The sequence below is a fragment of the Lycorma delicatula genome, chromosome 2 (assembly GCF_047948215.1).
Source record: "Lycorma delicatula isolate Av1 chromosome 2, ASM4794821v1, whole genome shotgun sequence".
In the NCBI taxonomy this organism is placed as follows: domain Eukaryota; kingdom Metazoa; phylum Arthropoda; class Insecta; order Hemiptera; family Fulgoridae; genus Lycorma; species Lycorma delicatula.
The window spans coordinates 81,999,383-82,020,329 of NC_134456.1; the positions used below are offsets into that span (position 1 = coordinate 81,999,383).

A 20,947-nucleotide genomic window follows, 5' to 3' on the forward strand; every position below is an offset into this window, starting at 1 on the left:
ATGCAATTTTCAGTATTCAACACATTTGCCCCTGGATTCAATAAATACTTTATTATTGTGTTAACTCATATTTTATTACGCACAATTCATAGAGATTTAGATACATTGATATATTTATATTATTTGTAAACTTTTCATATTATTATGATGTGCATATTATATTAGTATGTACATATATTGATGTGCATATATTACAAATTGTTGGGGATGTAGGATGTAGAGGGTATACTGAAATGAAACGACTAGCACTAGATAGGGAATCTTGGAGAGCTGCATCAAACCAGTCAAATGACTGAAGACAAAAAAAAAAAAAATTATATTAGTTTCACTGTTTTAAGTTTCATTTATTAAAAACTGAAATAACCTTTTAATATATTTTAGTTTAACATCTTTTTTAGGTAATGAATTGTATCTTTGAACTGATCAGTAACACATTTAAAAACACAACAAAGTACTTAATAATAGCATTTTATAATTAAAATAATATATTATAACAGTTGTCAAATTCAACTTGGATTAGCAAATTTGTATAGTTTATATAAGAAAGAAGAAAGGAGTTACATAGATTGTTTATCATAAGAAAGGAGGTTATGAAACTGAACATAACTGCCCGTTTTCCTTTATAAATTTAAATGAGATAATTTTAATAATCTTTATTTGTAACGTAACAAGTTTAACAACATAATTAGAAATATGTAATATGCAGAGTTAAATGATTTAAGACGCCGTATAATAATGTGATAATTATAAGATAATAACATGAAATATGATTTTTTATACAATATATCTGCGAAAGAAAAAAGAAAAAATTAATTATACATATCACCAGTCACATTATTGAAATAATTTGAATTATGATCACCTCTGTTATACATAATACAATTATACATAGTAATGAATAATAAGAACAATTATATAGCTTGGATACGATAAATTGCTTATCAGAAATAATTGATAATAAACATACGTATCACTATTTTAATACTGTTCCTAGAAAATTGGGTAACCTGATAATGTACGTATAATTGTGTAATGTACGTAATTCAACACTATATTCAGAATGAAAAAGTATTATTTATTCCTAAAACAGGAATATCACTTTTCAAAAAAAAATGGGAGTTCTAATCTTCGTGTCAATTCATAAGAACAAAAATATGCTTCTTGACCCAGAGTCTAGTAAAACATGTATGAGTATTAACCACGTATATCATTGGTAATACATAATGCCGTTGATAAAATTATGTTTTTATTTGAATGCAATTTAAATGATGTGCGATTATGATTCTCAGACTTACAATCAGTATTATTTATATGAATAAGAGTGTTATGCTTTTGAGAACAATTATCACATATAAGTTTAGAACATTTATCAACTGAATGACCTTAAAGTAAACAATTGAAACAATTATGATGTTCCAGAAATTTCTTTCGTTCATCAACAGAAAAGTTTAAAAATTTCACAATGTAAATTACGATTAGAATTACAAATTAGACACCACTGTTTATAATTAAATTTTTAATTAAATCTGTTTATAATTAAGTTTCATATTAACAGCTAAAATTACTTGCTTTATACTGCTTATTAGCAATCATGTTAAAATGTTTACTATAAGATTTAATTCCATTGTTTTATCGTAGTCCCTTGGAAATATGTCTTTATAGATTGACTTATTTGTATTGATATTTTCAAGCATCTGTCTTCTGAATTCAAGGAATTCTATTAAATACTTGAAAGTGGGAAATTAGTTGAAAGTTTCTCGTTCCATAATCTGGAGGTATTGTAGTCTAACTTTGATGTTAATAATTGTACAACAATAAGTTCATATGTATTGACTGGATTATTCATTGCTTAAAGAGCGTTGACATATGAAGATACTTCATTAATAAAATTGGATAAATTATCCAAAGGTTCTCCATTTATGGAATTTAGTTTTGAAACACAATCTGCATTATGAGATGCAATCAAATATTTATTGTCATAATGCCTTTTTAATAGATCTAATGCAATGCATAATTTTCATTCGTAATTGGTAAATATTTAATGATTGGTAACGCGTCATCTTTCAAGGAGGTATGTAAATAACTTAAATCATTTCTATTATGCACTAAATAAACTATAATAATGTTGCCAGTCAAGAATATTACCTCTGAAAAGTGGTAAATTAATCAGTTGTAATTGCGTTTGCTTAGTTGCTGTAACTACATTAATTTCTTGATCAATGATCAAATGCTTAACATTATCTATTAAATGTTGTAGTTTACATTCAAAACTGCATAAATCTTCTTCAATCTGTACACGGTCTGTACAAATATCCTCATCTTCCATTTTAAGTTGCGTTTGAATGGCATCATATTTGCCTTGCAACACTTGAAGGTTTCTTAATTTGATTCGTAGAAGGTGAACATATTAAGTTGAGAAACATTTTATTTTTCTATAAAAGTACCAATTCTTGTTACAGAGGATTTAATTGGTCCTCTCTGTCTAATTAATTGTTCTCTGTTCATTCTTAATTAACAATAATAAAAATAAAAATTAAATGAAAAATAAATTAATTGATATGAAAAATAAGTTGTAGGCTGCATTTCAATTGGCAACCATTAGAATTCCTATATTGAGCCACAAAGGTGATGTGTTAAAGACTTGTGAGACGTAACCTGAATGGTGTGTATCTGAAGCTTGCCACAATAGATTAAATCTTCACATATCCTCAGTACGAGGACAAAAAAAAATGTGTGAACATGTGCCCCCTATGCACTAGTATTCGATGCACTTGCCGCCTGAATTCAATAAATACTTTGTTACTGTGTTAAATCATATTTTATTATGCATAATTCATATATATTTATATTATTTGTAACTTTTTCATATTATTATATTACTTTTACTGTTTTAAGTTAAATTTATTAGAAACTGAAATAACCTTTTAATATATTTTAGTTTTACATCTTTTTTAGGCAATGAATTATATCTCTGAACTGATCAGTAACATATTTAAAAATACAAGACAGTACTTAAAAATAACATTTTGTAAGTAAAATAATATATCAAAACAGCTGTTGAATTAAACTTGAATTAGCATACTTGTATAGTTTATATAAGAAAGAAGAAAGGAGATACATAGATTGTTTATCATAAGAAAGCACGATATGAAACTGAACAAATTTAACAAGACTAATTTTTAGTTACCGCTTCAATTTCAACTGTTATCTTCTAAATTTAAAAAATGAAATTTGTACTAAAATGAAAAATGTACTAGATACATGATTGTCAGTTGATATACGAATAAACTTTTACTTTCTTTATAAACAATAGGCAGCCTAAAACAATTTTGTAGCACATGAAAAAAGGCATTCCCAACTGGAATTCTAACCCAGAATCATCCAGATGAAAGACGAACAATTAGCTTTTACTACTAATTCATGATTTTTAAACAGGAAAATTGATTATTTTTTTTACAGATTATAGTTTTTTGATTGTTAATATTACAGCATTCAAGACATTAATATAAACTAGTGTGAATAATATTTAGATTTTTTGAGGTGATAAAGAAGTTTAAACTACTGCAGAGAAAATTTAAAAATCTCATACTCGATGTAAATTATTATTTATTCTTATCAAAAATTTTATAAAGATTAGAGTCATCATTTTGAATTTTTTAACTCTTAATGAGCTTAAAAGTTTAAATGAGTTAATGAGTTTAAATTTTCTTATACTAACATATACTCTCTCTCAGGGAGTTTTAATCAAACAATTAATTTAAGCCTATCATTATGTCAGCACTAGCTTTCGTTATTGAATTAATAATTTTCTCCTAAAAATAATTTTTGGAACAAGTTTTACAATTCAATATGAAACCAGCTATCCATAACAGAGGTGTAAACAACATAGGTTAGTCATCTTGTTTCACTGTTTCTCTAGGAGTAGATCCTCTCTTCTCACTGCCACCTGTTTCCGTTATTCTTAATCTCTTCTTCCCTGAAGAATTCAGCAGGTCCTAGTGAGACAGTCACTGAGTTTGTACCAATGATACAGATCTACACTTCCTTTAACATTATTTAGCTATTATGACGCAGCCAAGAATGCAGTAATAATTCAAATCTGTTAACTGTATGTTTTAATTACTTTAATTATTTTTTAAAAAGACACTAAAAACCAATCTGACACAAAAACTAAAAATTCTGTTAAACATTATCACACATAGTTAAAAACATGCTATAGAATTTTAAAAATTAGTAGTGACAATTAAGAAAAAAATGTTAAAAAATGAATACATATCATCATAGTTTAATAATAAATATTGTGCATTGAGGAATATTATTTGATAATTAGTTTAGCATATTCTGTAGGTGATGTCAAGGATAATCACGTACAACCTTGAAAAAGAATATGCTGCTCCATAATAAAGGAATAATCCATTAGGAATTTTATAACTTCTTTTTACTTTTTCTGTTATTTTATGTTTCTTTTAATAAAAAAGTAAGAGAAGATTTTGTTCTATGTAATAATAAACTAAAGTTAGAATTTTAGTCTCACTATAAATTAATAAACAATAATCACATTCTAAAAAAACAGTCAAAAATTCATGAAAATAAAATCAACATAACTAACTAAATTTTTTTAATAAGCAGGCATCAATCCAAGAGATAACATGATCTACACCAAATATTATATATCCCCAAATAAAGGACATCTATTAAATGCAATTTTTACTCATCAAATCTAAAAATCTATTGAGTTGACTCATGATTTATACCTCACTTTATAATAAAAAATAAATACAAATTTCTTTTATGAAGAGAAGATAGTCAATTAATAATATAACCACATGTATATCCATTAAAAACTTTGTACCTATAAAAAACAAATAACTGATTGGAATATTCATTAATCAGTCAGAATTATGTCATTAATAAGGGCAAATTTAGTCAGAATTATTCATTAGTATTAATTTGGTCAGAACAGATTCTTCATCTGTTCTTCTAGTATGTATTCAAACAGAATAGTTTTAATTTTAAGAAATTAACAGAACTTTAAAAAAAACTTTCCTAAAACTAAGGTTTTTTTCAATTCATCTCATTATAATTAAGACTATGGAAATTATATTTTAAATAATGGCTGATTTAACCAAAATCAATGGAGGTTTAGCCATAAATCTCAATGAGAAATACTTTGTACAGAATATACTGCATTTAAAAACCAGAACTGTAGCTAAAATCCTGTTTTTTATTTTGTATGCTTATCAATACAACTGATTCAGAAACTGCTTTTAAAATAAAACTTTAACATTTACTTTTGGTTTTTGGATATTTAATTTTATTTCTCAAAATTTAGTTTTAATACTTACATGCATAAAAATTTTACCATTGCAAACCGATTTAGAACAACAAATCTTTTGCAAATAAAAATTTTGCTTCTTTTTTGCAATTTATTCTTATTTTATTCGCTTTATTTATTGTTAAGCAACAGTATCTGATTACTGTGAAAGCTGTACTTTCATAATTTTCTAATAAAAGTGATAAATATTATTCCCAACTAACAAATTTTTAATTTGACAAATATATAAATACAATTTTGAATTAGTTTTATAATGGAATAAATGGTCTCTTGAACAAAATACTTTTTTTTTTAATCATAAATTATTTTTTTATAAATTAAAACTTTTAGTGAAATGCATCATAAGAAAGTAAAACCACTAAAGATTGCTTTAATTAAAGAGAAGTAGTAGAGCCTGATTGTGACTTTTTTAAAAATCTTAAACAAATTACATAACATTTGTGCTTTTGATTTTTATCTTTTAATTGACGACTGAATATATTTTGAACAATTATATTGAAAACTTGTACTGAGACTGCAACTGTTTGACAATGAGATTCAAAAGTGAGAGTAATAAGATAATTACTCATAAAGGTTAAAAATTACTGTTTCGAACTCAATTTTTCTCAAAATGGCAAGGGTCATAATCCCCATACATATTTGACATTAAAAGTCAGTCACGCTTAATATTAATGTTATTAATATTAATAACCCATTGCACTGCATACGATGATAAAAATAACAGATAAATATAAATGGTGGTAAAGGGGTGGTTAGTTTTAATTTTATAAGAAAAATATATGAAAAGAGAGATGTGCGTCAACAACATTCACAATTAATTAGCTATAAATGAGAGTTTAATTTTATAGATAAGAATGTACTTCTCATTCTATAACACATTATAAAAAAAAATTAACTCTTACTTGAGCTTTTCCTTTACCTTAGATCAAAGGTGATTTACATATATCACAGCTGTAAGAACAGCACGGACAGAAACAAAATGAAACAATAATTCATTCCCCTTTGCTCCTTTTTGTCGTGAAAACACTTTTTCCTTTACATTTTGAGAAAAAAATGTTATGAATATGATGTGAAATTTTATTCACTAGTTATGATTTTAAAATAAATATGAGATAAATTTTTGTTTATTACCAAGAAAATAAATAATTTTTTGGCTTACGTATGGAGGATTTTTCTTTTTCGGATATAGTATCTTCTCTGTTACTTTTACATACAATTATAGAGAGCAACAGAAATTATCGACACTAAATTTTATAATTTTTTTTTTTCAAATAAATTCATTTCACACTAATCCATTTTTATCATAAACAATTACTATTATTGTCTGATATTTATAAAATTGTAAACTAAGATAATGAAAAACACAAAAATATTACATTTCATACTCGCAAGCAATAAACCACATTTTTAAAGGAAATTCATCATGGCTTAGAATGGATTTTCTCAGAAAATGATAATTAACATAGCTCCAGTTTTTAAGAAAAAAAAATTAACCCGTTATTACAAGAAAATAAATTAAAAACAATAATCATAAAAGCAATATCTTGAAAAAACATCATAATGAAATATAAAATAAAACTTGATAAAATTGTCACTTTGTGGTCTAAACTAAACTATTTTACTAAAACCACACAAGTAATTCATTACATATCATTTTAGTAAACCACACAAGCAGCTCTAATTCTTTACAAGTAAAAACTGACAATTTCAATGAACAAACAATACAAAAAATAGTAATGAATACTTTTTAAAATCTATTAGGCTACAATCATTGAAAATAATTAATTGTAATTGACTACACAAACCAAAAAAATTCAACAATACTAAAGATAAATTTTTATATTTATAAAATTCTAACTTTAGTACGATTAGTACTAAACCGATAGAAAGTGCAGAAAACAAATTTAGACAAATCGGCAAAATATAATTTTAAGCTGAATAAACTACTTTCAATGTTCATAAAATTTTATCATTTTAATAGAAAGGTACTCTCATTTTTTCAAGTGCACTCGATGCAACTGATCGGTAACAAGTAAATGATGGAAGTTTAACATCCCTCAATACGAATCTATTTATAAAGATTATTAATAAACTTTGTTCTGAGAAAGAGCTTTCCTAAGTAATTTAAAAATCAGTAATCAAAACACATCGACCACCAGAATCAGGATCTCCTATAAGGAAACGAGATCTTCATGAAGTTGAGACAATCCAAAATTGGGGGAGGTTATTACAATAATATTTTATAACAAATATTGTAAGGGATTTTAAAAATGTAATGAAAACTTTATGCATATTGTAAATAACAGATTTACTGCACATTTAGGAACAAAAAAAAATTTTTTTACAGTGTATGGTGGTACAGATGGGAAAATTTAACTTTAAATTAATATTACTTAACTACTAACAATTCTTAAGCGAATGGGTGTTTAACATAAGCTATTAAAAAAATTATGCCCCTATACTTAAACAACTTTTTTTTCTTTTTCCTATTTAGCCTCCGGTAACTACCGTTTGGATAATACTTCAGAGGATGACATGTATGAGTGTAAATGAAGTGTAGTCTTGCACATTCTCAGTTCGACCATTCCTTAGATGTGTGGTTAATTGAAACCCAACCACCAAAGAACACCGGTATCCACAATCTAGTATTCAAATCCGTGTAAAAATAACTGGCTTTACTAAGACTTATACTTAAACAACTGCAAATTAGTTGTGATGTTTGAACACTCTCCCCACTCCTGCTCTAACATGGCTAATATTAGACTGCTGTAAGCAATCCAATAACTGATTTCTCATTATAGCACCGCTTACATTTTTTCTTCTTAGTGAGAATTCTGCATGCAGTCATAAAGAGTGAATTCTACTGCAAATCTGGTAGTTGAAGATAAAAGTGAATTTTGGTAAAACTGATGAAACCACTTGTATACCAAACAAGTTACTGTATATGGTATGCAGATAAAATCAGAGTAATTCAAATTGGTTTTATTAATCTCTGGGAGTTTCAGTTGTGATGACAAAGCATTAGCTCAATAATTATTTGATACCTAGAAATAATTCCAGTGGAAAAATAAACTACTTGCACAAACATGCAATCAAACAGATGCGATGGCTGAACAGCACAGTGGTTTGCAGGCCCTAATTAAAAGCAGTTCATACAAGAATTAATTACAATTGCATTGTCCATAGAATGAATGTATAAATAATTCTGTTAGCCACAAAAGAGTGGAAAACTCTTTTATCTTACATCAATTATTATCTTATCTTATCTTACATTATCTTACATCATTTTCTGTCAGACATCAAGATTTTTGCTCAAAATCATGCAAGTGAATTGCACTTGATGAAATAACAGCTTCCCATCCACTGCACCTATGAGTACTAATCTCCAGAGAAAAATTACAAACACATTCTATTGCAGTTTTTTCAGTCAACTGGTGAAAGCATAGATAAGCAGGATAGTAACAGTAATAGTAGCACATATGTGTTTCATTCAACATTTCTGAATTTTGGATTCAAATTTTTACTTCTACAATCTGGTTCCATGCTACCACAAGTGGATACCATATTTGAAATTCTATAGAAAAAATTTCAGATTGGCTGCTGTAAGAAAAGGCCTGAAGAGCTACATATATTTATATAAAAAGAGGAACGACTGAAAATTTCTGGAATTGGGGAAAACTTATTTTAGGTTCTGTTTCATCTACAGCCTAAAAATAAAATACAGATTGACAATCATGTAACTTCCTTTAAAAAACTACAATGTGATTTTGATACAGTAAGAGCTAAAATTATTCAAAAGCATTTGATGCTTGATTCCTTGATTTGATTTGATTCCTCAACTAGATCCAATATAATTTAGAAAGCGAGTTTAACAACAATTAGTAAGCGAGTTTGATTATGAGCAATACTTTAATTTTTTACAGTTTAAAATTTATTTGAGCAAACGTTTGTAAATAACTAACACTGATTTTATGAAACTCTTAAGTACTTATCTTTTGCTGACCTAAAGTATGTTAATTCGATAAGTTTGCTGCAAATTTCTTCTGCCTCATCATTACAATTCCAGTGACTAGCAAGATAGATGTTGCACGGTGTGTTGTAAAGTACAAGAAGAGGAAGACGAAGGGCAGCATTAACTGGATGAGATACTGGAGGACTTGAGGTCAATGGGAGTGAGGAATGAGGTCACTGGGAGCGATAGTTCAGAGAAGAGAGATTGGAGACAAATTGCTGAAGAAGCCAACGTCTATACCAGACTTCATTTTTTGACTTCTGCTCAAATATTTTCAATTGGATTTAAGTCTAGTAAGTTGTCTGGCTGCAGGGGCACTTTAATGTTTCATTCTTCAAACATTTTACACTTTTTTCGAAGTATGGCATAGCACCAGATCTGGTTGGAACATTCCATTACCTTATGGGAATTTGTTTTAAGGTTGTGTCACAACCCTTTAATGCAGAATCTTGATATAACTTTTCAAGATACAATCTACTGGAAATAATGAACAAGGGCCTTCAAATGTGCAAAAACAACACTCCAAAACATTATTTTCTGAGAATGTTCAACTGATTCTTGAATATGAGCAGGTGATGTATTTTCAACTGATGCTTTTGTTTTGTCCCTGAACAAAACAAATGTGACTAATTTTGTAAACATAACATTTTTCCACACTTCTTTGGTCAAGTTAGCATTTGCTTTGGCCCACAAGGGTCTTTTTTACACCCTGCAGGTGCCAAAAGCTGATTTTTATCTGGCCAACAAAGCTTTCTGTCCAGATGTAAGAAGTTGGCATCTAACAGTTGTCACATGTAAATTTGTCCCATTGGCTACTAATTCTTAACGTAAGTCCACCCAGATAATTCTGGTTAGTTTACTTTTTCTCACTAATAAACTTATCCTGTATTATTAGTTTTTTCCAGTTTTTAGTTTTTTTTTTTTACAATTTCCCTTTCCTTATGGTGAAAAGAGGTCAAGTTTCAAAAGAGGTGAAAAGGGGCCAGTTTCTTTACATTGTTTTAAAATAGCATTCACTGTCCCTAGTCCACACTACTGAGAAGCTATTTATCAGTGTCATAATGGTATGTTCAGAAAGAGAAACAATTTTCAAACATTTTCTTGGAGTTATGTCCATTAATATATATTCAAGAAATACAGAAAAACAAAAAATACGAAAATATGATTTTGTAATAAAAAATTAAAAACCATTCAAAAAACTTATAACATGAAAATTGCAAAATAATCTCACATTACACAGACAACTTAAAGAATGGGTGTAGTGAAGAAGTGTAGCCACAATATAGAAATAAAACAAAAAATTCCATGTTTGGATTAATTTGCATACTAGTATATATAATACATAGCAAAATATTATAAAACCAGTCCAGGCTTTAAAGTATAACCTTTCTCATGATTAAACTAATGAGATTCTTGACATCCACAATGTTTTAATGGGATTGGAAAAATTGTTATAATATTCTACCATTCTGACTAGACAGTTGCCATCAGTCACTTTAGCTCTGAGCTCTGTCACAACTATTAGTAGCAAAATTCTGTTAACCCTAATAAATTGTTAATTTGTGTAGTATGTACAAGTATGTAGTATGTTCCATACTTTAAAGATGGAATAATCTTTAAGAGAAATATTACTAATATTACATATTTATTTTTGTATCAGGAAAGAAATATAATTACAAACTCATTAAAAAAAAAAAAGTAATTTTAATAAAAATCACAACTAACCCCTCTTATAGTAGTGAAGTGCAATTTTTTTGTTTTTTTTAATTCTACTGATAAAACTATAACAAATGACACAACTCGCATTATTTTATAATTGTCAAATTCCATTTTTTTTATCACTCAAGGTGTTCAGATAATTAAAAATTTTATTAATTGTATTAATATTTTTATAAAAATATATGATTATTAGAATTAATAACTTTATTGTTATATAGAAATTCTTAATTTTTACCAACAATATAAACAGTATGAAAGTAAGTCAGAATAAGTATATCTAAACAAATGCCACAAACAGAAAATGTAGTACGACATCAATTAAGGGAATAAAATCTGTAATAACACAATTTAGTAACAAAAAATTACTCTGTGGATAGATTGTAATAATTCTAGCATAATTTTAAAATAATTTAACACTAATATAGAATAAAACAAAAATTTGTAGTTAACTTACTCGAATTTCCCAGCAGACACCTTCTAATTCATCTTCTTTCGTCAAAATGCCAGTTCCAGAAGCAAGACTTACACCAACTAATGCAAAGAATGGAGCAGAATTACCATAAAGCAACTGCCTAGTAGTACGCTGTCTTAATTCAGTATTCAAGGAGTTTGTAACTCTTTTAAGTACATTATCAACAATTAATTTGCGAAAATTCTGAAAATGAGATTGTACACCAGAACTGGGTATACTTCTCGGGGTTGAACCAGCCCTTACTTGAACGCCTTGGGGTAAAATTTTGAGGTTCTTGACGTCCACAATGATTGGGTGGGATCGGCAGAATCGGAATAATACTCGACCATTTTGTGTTAGTCGACTCAAAGCTAAACGCAGAGACATGTCCCAGCCTTGGGCAGGTCGAGCCCACAACCAAGCTCTTTTAAACCCAATTATCTTCACCTTGAATTTAATGCAATAGTTTTATAAAAAATAAATAATTATTAAAAACTGTTTACGTATAAACACTCGGTTTATACACCAAACCGACCATACCAAAAAAAAATTAAACAATAACACCGTAGTTAACGCGATAAAAAGCAAACGAAACAGCTGACGACCTTGTCAACTGTGTATGTGGAGTCCTGATTTCCAACGCAGCCTAATGAATTACGAAATATTTATTTAAAGCGTAAAAAAAGTTTCACCTCTGCAAAGAAGAAAACTAGATCTTTCCGTTGAAAACAATTAGGAGAAAAGATAACATCAACGATATTAAATTTTCAATAATGATTATAAATCAATCTGCAAATAATGCAAAAATAGAATACCTGTATAATTATTTAATTTACCAAAGATATTTGAAAAAGAAAAATATATTGCGGAATATGTAGATTAAACAATAAATAGACTCTGAAATTGCGTGTGACTTAAGTTTCCATTAACATTTTTAAAATCCTTTTAAAATACATCTCTAGAAGGAAATAATATTGTATTATATCAATAACGATGGAATGGCCAAATCGTTAGCGGTAGTTTAACCAAAAATTACTATTATTATTTTGCTGCGAAAATATTTCTCTGTAATACGTAAATTTCCGAATCTCATAGGCACGAATTATTTCAAAAACCCAGAATCAGTATAGAAACTAATAATTTTAGGTTTCCCAAATAAAATATAACTTATGTGGACTTAGTATAAAATTACAGCTAATATTTTTTGTAATTAGCATTTGCTATGATTTTTTACATTATTTTAAAAATTGAATACCTAATACTAACTTTCAGTATTAAATTTGACTTTGAAGTTTGTATCAGCTGATGAAAGATTACTGCTGTGTGTCAAATTGGTTTTGGAGAAACGAAAGTTTAATTGTTAGAAATTTAATGTGAATCCGAGTGTGCTAAGGTCCATTACGTATTCACTTGTACATTGCCCGTAGGTATCGTTTGTTAAGAAAGACTATTAAGACTGAAAAATTTTATTTACAATTGTAATGTCTGGCTCTGCTAGGTCAATGACGTATTCCATTTTATAGAAGTTCTAAAATAGTATTATAGTTATGAGTGATCATTTTTGTCAGTGATTTGATTTTAAGGTAAGTTTTTCTGCCTTTAATGTGCTAATTAACTTCTTTTCATTTAATTATATTGCTTACTTTGTGTTTCACCCACAGCCTTGAAAATGATAACATCTTAGTTACCATACAGTAATGACTCTTATTTTAAAAACATATCTGAAGTACAAAACTATAATGAGATAAATCTTATAATTAGCGTCAAATCCGTTTATTACTTTGTATTTATTAATTATACTTTAATACTTAATTTCTGTTGATTTTGTAAATTATAGAAACGTTTGTTGTGAAGTTAGATTTAATTTATGCATTTTTACCTTCAAATAGTCTTTTAGCATTACGATTACTATTATTCCTTATTCTGTATGATTAGATTAATCACTACTTAAAACATTTTTGTGTTATTTATGATGATTTTTTAACATGTGAAATACATGTTTGTATTATGATAAAAGTCCAAACTGTATTGTTAGGTTAGGATTTGATTTAAAATTTTTGAAATTCATTTTGGTTCAGTGGTGTTATATTGATTAAATTTTGTTTGAAATACAAGAATTGTAATTCATAACTACATTCATTCTTTTGCATTATGTCATGATCTAGTACTCTGCTGTATTCCATTGTAATGTACCACATTTTTGATTTGCTTATCATTATTCATACTGTATACATAAATAAATAAATCTTTATTCTGAACATAAAAATTTGTTATACAGATCACGTTAGTGAAATTAAATTATAAATATAAAAACAAAATTAAAGATAAAAAATAGAGGTTTGTATTAACTATTTAAATACAAACAAGTGACATATTAAGATAAATATACATTAAATATAAAAAAATACTTCAAAATAACTGGTAATTCAAAAACATATACCTCACTATATTGAGCACATGTTTATGTATATGTTGAATGGATGCAAATAAATATTTTTTTTATTTCATAATATTATTTAAAAATTCATCAACAGAGTTATATAATATTATATAAATATTTCAAATGTTGGTATAATTTCAAAATAATAACAGTATATATTATATTTCAAATAGATATTTCTGTAATTTTTAAAAAGGTCAGTAAAAACAAAATTAGGTCCTTTCTCATAAGCTTAAGTATTCTGTTGAGTTATAAGAAAACAGTTCCTTTGGTTTGGTAAAGGTAGATTATTGTTATTTTTTAAGAATAAGTGACCTTCTTTTGTTTTAGCAAATATTGAACATCCGTAAATATAAACACAAGGATAAGTAAGTTAACATTTCATTTTCTAAATATAGGTCTATTCAATTTCTAATCGCAAGCACCAGGATCTGACAACCTATTTTTGTATTTTAAAAACTCATTTTGACTGTTTGAGGGAGTCTCAAGAGGTGACATTATACTTTATATGAAAATATATGTAGGCATAATAAATATCCAGTAATGATGACGATCTTAGAATTTTATTAAGGCACTTCAAAGCACAGCAGTATGGCTTGATTTTATTGCATATAAAATCAATTTGATCATTCCAAGAGAACTTATAAAAACATGTAGAAGTTTTGCTTTGGGGCAACAGAATCTATCTGTATCATTAACGGAAATTCCATCCACAGGATCAGCAATATTACATCAACCTGAGAACCACAATGCAACAGTTTTATCAAAATTTAAAGTTAAAATTCATCCAGTGAATAGTTTACTGTACAATCTTCACATGCTTTTAAATAATTATCTTCAGATACAGTTGTATCTTCTGCAAAAAGGGTTCCAATGAATGGCTCAAGATTTTGAAGCATGTCATTAATAAACAATAAGAAAGTAAGGGACCAAGAACACTTATACATGTGTATTCTTATCAGAAGATGAAACTTTAACCATTTGTTTATAATTGTTAAGGTAGGACTTTAAAGAATTGTAAACAGTTCCTCTAATGCTATAGCTACTAGTCTTTTCTTCTTTCAATCCAAAGGTTTGTCTACAATCTTTTTTCTCTGGAGCCAGTCTTTTGACTTCCTGTATGGTCTTCTTGCCTTTACTTCATCCATGAAGTCTTGTCTTTGTCTTTCTCATCCTTTGCTTCCTTCTATTTCCCCCCCTAGAGAGTGGTGAACCAGCTTGAGTAGTGTAGTAGATGACCAACCATACTATTCTTCCGCTTCACTATTGATCTTAGCAACATTCTCTTTTCTCATATTTAGAGTAGTTAGTTCTTCCTTATTCGTGCATTCTCTGCCCAAGGTACCTTCTGCAGACTATATCAGTAGACAATTTTTTCCCAAAACCATGCTGAAACTTTGTTAATATGGTATGCTTTTCAAGAAAAGTTAAAAGTCAATTTTCATAATTTTTTTAAATACTTTAGAAAATACAACAATAATGAAATTTACTTATAATTTTGTAAACTAAAGATATATTATGTAGCAAGTTTCATATTATGTAGTATGCTGCAATTCTGATAAAACTATAGCAGGGTAAAAAAGTGTGGGAAAATGTATTTATTTCTAACAAAAAAAAAATTAGCATGTTACAACATTGTACAGTATAATTAATGATTTATACTGCGTTTATTATAAATATATTAATTAAATAATGATTGTAATAATTAATTCTGTCAGCAATAATTAATGAAATTATACATTTTTAAAAGTAGTGTTTGGTATCTATAAATGATTTGATTGTGATTAAATTCCAATTCATATTGGATAACTTATTTATCAGAAGCTTAATTTCATTGGGGTTCATGAGGTTGAATATAAGTATTGTTTTTTTTCTAATGTAGGAGGATTTATAATTTTAATATATTCTTCAAGTTTTTAAACTGTTTTTTGAGGGAAGCAGTGTGTTTTGTGAATATACTTTTAAAAATTTTCTTTATTAATATACTAATGTTAATTTTTTTTTTTTTACTGTTATGTATTATTTGGTCAGGTTTACTCAATAAATTAACAAAGTTACTTGAGGTATTAACATTATACTATTAAATATAATCAAAAGTTATAGTTTCTATACTTCATTTCTATATGTATTATGTTTTAATTTCCTGCTTATATTTTAAGCTACTGTTTCTAACATTCTACATAAAACTTAAGTGTAACTCATAATATATAGTACAAATTATTGTTACATATATTAGATTTCTACATTTCTGTTCAAATTTCAGTTGCATTCTTTCAATAAAACATTTTTAAACAGTTCCCTTTTCAGAATTTTTATTAATTCTAAAATTTCTAATTTTGGTGAATATATTAGCAAATGAAGTATTAAAAATAAATAAATCACTGTTTACACAAAGTGGACATTAACATTTAATATCTTTGGTTTGTTATTTTTCATTCCTTAACATGTTTCACTGGATTTTGCAGTTGAAGTTTGTAATGGATTACAATTGGCCAACAGTTGGATCACAATTTATCAAACTGTTGACTGCCATCACAATACATATGTAGTGTTTTTATTTATAAAATGAGAATAAATTTGCATTTTTAGAATTAACATAATATTGCCAACTGTTATCTTAGTAACTGTATCTTAATACTGAAAAATATTATACTAATAAGAGAGTCAGTCAAATTTGATCGACAATGTGTGTGGTTTTTTACATTTGAGAAATCCTAGGATTTTAGGAACATTTAAACTTGCTTTTTATTTTTATAAAATGTATTGACCTATTGTTTAGTTGTGTGTATAGATATAAAAAAAAGGCAGAGCTACCTTGTGTTCCATACTAATTTCAATTTTATGGATTACACTTTTTTCAAAAAGATTACTCTGTCAAAATCCCAGAAAAAAAATATATTTTATATACCTACAATAATAATTTTTCCAAGTTTTATTTATTGTTCCCATAACCCTTCAAAAAACTGTGATAGTTATACTTTTTTTTTCTTTTTTTTTTGTAGTTTCCAGAGTTTGAGTTTTTTGCTAGAATGCAATGAGAATATGTAAACTAAAGTAAATAAAGTTTTACAAAGGAATGTAAATTTAACTTGTCCTTTTTTTAACTATGTCCTGAGTAAGTAGTAAATACTAAAAATCTAATATTTTTTTTTTTTTGGTCAAGGAATAGCCTACTAGTAAATATTTATAGTGAAGAAATAGGATTTCTAAGATTTCACTGTTACATTATTTATATTTGTAGATATTTTAATTAGATTAGGAACTTGCATCTAATTAAAATAAATTATTTTATTAAGATTAATTTAAACAAGCTATGTTTATGCATAAGCTCTTATCAAAGTTAAACAAAACAGATCCAAAGTTAGCTGGGTTTGTTGGTTGGTTGAAACAAAAATCTTCTCTTGCTTTAGATTTACATGGAATGCAAAGATAAGATGAAAGTGAAGTACATCTTAGCAGTTATTTGCATAATTACATAACTTTAATGGTTATTTACTTATTAACAGGGCGAGAAACCCAATTTTTCCCAAATGAAGATAGGCATTGTTACTACTATGTAACTGGAGGCCAAAATGATTTCTTAGCTTTAAGGATTGCTCAGAAACAGCTGTCTCTATTCCCAGACATATGCCTTTGAATATCCGTTGTGAAAGTAACAGCCAGCATTATTCTTCCTCCTCCTTTTACTGAATAACCTCTCATCAGTCTAGATGATTTTATCTGCCTCTCTGATTTTAACAATGGGCTGCTTGCTTAGTGCGTCTGTGCACACTTCCCGCATGTAATTGTTCCAGTTTTTTGTTTATTACACAATTTAAATTGATGGAGAATCTATTTAAAAAATATAAAATCTTTGAACCAGGAGTAGAAGAAGCACAAGGTTGGTAGATTAAAGCAAAATACGTGGTTTTTTGGCCAGTTATCTATGTGCAAATTAATCTTATTTTGGCATTTGCATAAATTTGCAGCTCCACTCCACATTTCCACCAAAGTAAAGCTTCATATCATGATAATTTTTCCATCTTAGAAGCAGGTAGAATACCTGCTGAAGGAAGGCACACACCTTTTCTTCACTTCCAGGCAAATTTCAAATATCCGTCTAACATAATAAAGGTTATTAACAGCAATGTTCAAAACGTATAATAACATGTAATACTTTGAATGAGTAACAACTAACTAAATAATGACAAAGCGAGGAAGCAATTTCAAATTCATAGCAGACAGTAAACAGATGATTGCATAAATAGAATGGTCATTGTTACCTATTGTGCATCCTCAATTCTGTGGTTATTTTAATTACTATCAATTCAAATATTATAAAGATATTTCCTCTATCTTAGTGATTCTCAACCTTTTTAGTTACATGACCCGCAGAAATTAGAAAAAAATATATATGAATACTTTGTGTCCCCCCCTCCCCAACCACAACCCAACAAAACATAATTAAAACTATTTAGCTGTATCGATAGTGGTATGAACAGCCAACTTAATGTGTACATGCTCCTTATAATGTGGTCTGTTTGCATAATATTCGTTGTGAGAGCATCATGTTCGAATATATATATGATAGCATTTGAACTGGTTGTGCTCTCAGCAGTATAAATGAGGCGTAATAGATTGCAGAATGTCAGTTCTGCAAATAGTAATAATTGAGGTTTCTTTTTTTTAGTTTGCTGTCAAATGGTGTAACTGGTTTTTTTCACTTAGATTGTTATGCAAAATAGTTAAATATGTGAAAAAATTTTTAAAAAGTGAGTAGATTTGCAAAAAAGACAAGATTGTACAATGGCAGTTGTTTGAATTACGGTTTTACTTAATTGGATGGAAAGCCGCAGTGTGTTTTTGCTTGCAAGTCCTCTCCGATGAAAGTATGAAGCCATCTAGGCTAATTCAACACTTTGAAACTAAACATCCAGATCATAAGATGTGAAATTTTTCGAAAGAAAATTACATACTTTAAGAAATCAACAAGGTTCTATCTGTAAGTCAAGCCATACTGATAAAGATCACTTTAAGCGCCTTATCTCATAGTATTAATAGTAGCTAAGATCTCCAAACCCCATACAATCAAGAAAACCTCATATTGCCTGTAGTAATTGATATGGTCACTGTTTTAATACGCGTGAAGGAAGCAAAAAAAAATTGAAAATAATTCATAATTGAAAACAACACCAGTATAAAGACGAAGAATCTATGACACTATGATGTGATGTTCACGTTCAGATAATTCAGAAAGTGAGTTCAAATTAATTTTTTTTTTCAATTTGATTAATCGACAGCTGTGGGGAAACATTTCTTAGTTCTTACGTTTTGTAGATATGAATGTGATAGGAACAGATCAGTCATCAGTCAAAGAAAATATGTTGTTTTGCAAATCAGTACCTAATCATGTAACCGGACAATTGTCTTTTCTGTCCCTTTTTTTATGAAGTTACTGAAAACTGTTAACGCAGACTGGACAAAATATATTGTAGTATGTAGTGATTGTGCTAAGATGATAACAGGAAAGAACAGTAGATTTCTGAAAAAATTAAAAGATTATCTTATACCAAGGACAGAATGGATGCACTGCTTCTTTCACAGACACGCTCTTGCCTCAAAAAATATTCTAGAAAATCTCAAACAAATTCTTTGTAAAGCTGTAAAAAAGTCAACCATTACAAAATATGCTTTTGCTAAATTATGCAATGCAATAGGCAAAAAGAAAAAAATCTCTCTTCCATACAGAAGTCAGATGTTTATCGCAGGGAAAATTGTTAACCTGATTATTGGAAATGCTAGATGAATTAATAATATCTTTCCAGGGTAAACAAACAAACACCATTCTCAATGTTTTTACAGAACAATGAGTATATGTTGCTGTTGGCTTACTTAGGTGGTGTATTTTTGTTGTAATACATATGCTGATGTATTATTGAAGGGATGGGTACTGAATCCATTTAGTGAAAACATTGTTGCAGCTGCTATGTTACCGTTGAGATTCATGATCAGCTCATCAAAATTCTGCCGATAAAATTCTGTTAGACTACAATTCACTTCTGACTATTTAGATATGTCTTGGCTTGCTTGTCGAAGTGAATATTGAAATTTAGCCTCAGACCATTGAAAATATTAATCCGTTTCACCACATCTTACCATTGTGAAAAGGATTTTTTGCCTAGGTGTACTAAAAATTAAATATAGGAATTGTTGTTTATCACTTGAAAACAATTTGCTTTTGTCATAAATACATGTATGGAGAAACTTTTAAATGAAAAACAAATGCAACCATCTTATTAATTTAATTTTATATGTGTTCTAATAATTATAAGTAAAATGTATATAATAAATGATCTTTTTTCTTATAAAATGGTTTTAGTGTTGTTTACTTGTAAAGTTGTAGGCTATAATATCACAACCCCGAGTTGAGAAATGCTACTATACCTTATTGATGGTTTTGTAATAAAAATTTAAAGAAAAATGGAGAAAAATCAGGTGCCTTCCCTCGCACCCCCTAATTCCATTCTTTAATTCTGTATACAGATACTACTCACCCAGGAATGGAGTCACCTGGAGATATTTTTGCCTACAATTATTCTCGTTGTTAAAAATATCACTGAATAAATTATTTATAATTGCTCCAGTAATTTGTCAGTTTTAAGTGAACACTGATAGAATCAAACATTAACTATTTATATACTCATAGCACTTAACTAAATAAGCATTAGAGTTGTTTTAGGCAAGATTTAATAATTTTTTCCATAATAATTTAAAAGATTGTGTAACAATTTATATTTTTGCTAAAATGTATCATTTAGAGAGATATCATTAATCAGATTTCACTTTAAAACTGCACTCTCCCGTGACTATAATGTATACTACAATCCATGATCTTAACAAATTAAATAACATCAGATTTACTGTTTCTAAGAATTTTTTTTCTTTTTTATTAAACTAATGATTACATCTCTTGACATAATACAAATATTAGATTAAAGTGAAACCTTTATT

At 27.9% G+C, this 20,947-nt stretch overlaps 2 protein-coding genes across 4 annotated transcripts in view; one reads left to right on the forward strand and one right to left on the reverse strand.

The window, feature by feature from the left end:
• The window catches only part of Pink1 (PTEN-induced putative kinase 1), a 42,276-nt gene extending 30,122 nt beyond the window's left edge, over positions 1-12,154 (reverse strand). Inside the window, exon 1 of the mRNA XM_075355621.1 lies at positions 11,521-12,154. Coding sequence (XP_075211736.1) covers positions 11,521-11,904 — 384 coding nt within the window. The 5' untranslated portion in view covers positions 11,905-12,154. The remainder of the gene's footprint in view (positions 1-11,520) is intronic.
• Positions 12,155-12,792: 638 nt separating this feature from the next.
• Positions 12,793-20,947, forward strand: part of LOC142318942 (ubiquitin-conjugating enzyme E2 J2-like) — a 31,825-nt gene continuing 23,670 nt past the window's right edge. Inside the window, exon 1 of one of the 3 annotated variants that reach the window (XM_075355622.1) lies at positions 12,793-13,100. The gene's annotated coding sequence lies outside the window, so the exon portion shown is untranslated. Of the gene's footprint in view, positions 13,101-16,974; positions 17,073-19,077; positions 19,193-20,947 lie in introns of those variants that run through there. The other 2 variants (XM_075355624.1, XM_075355623.1) reach the window with 2 other exon arrangements.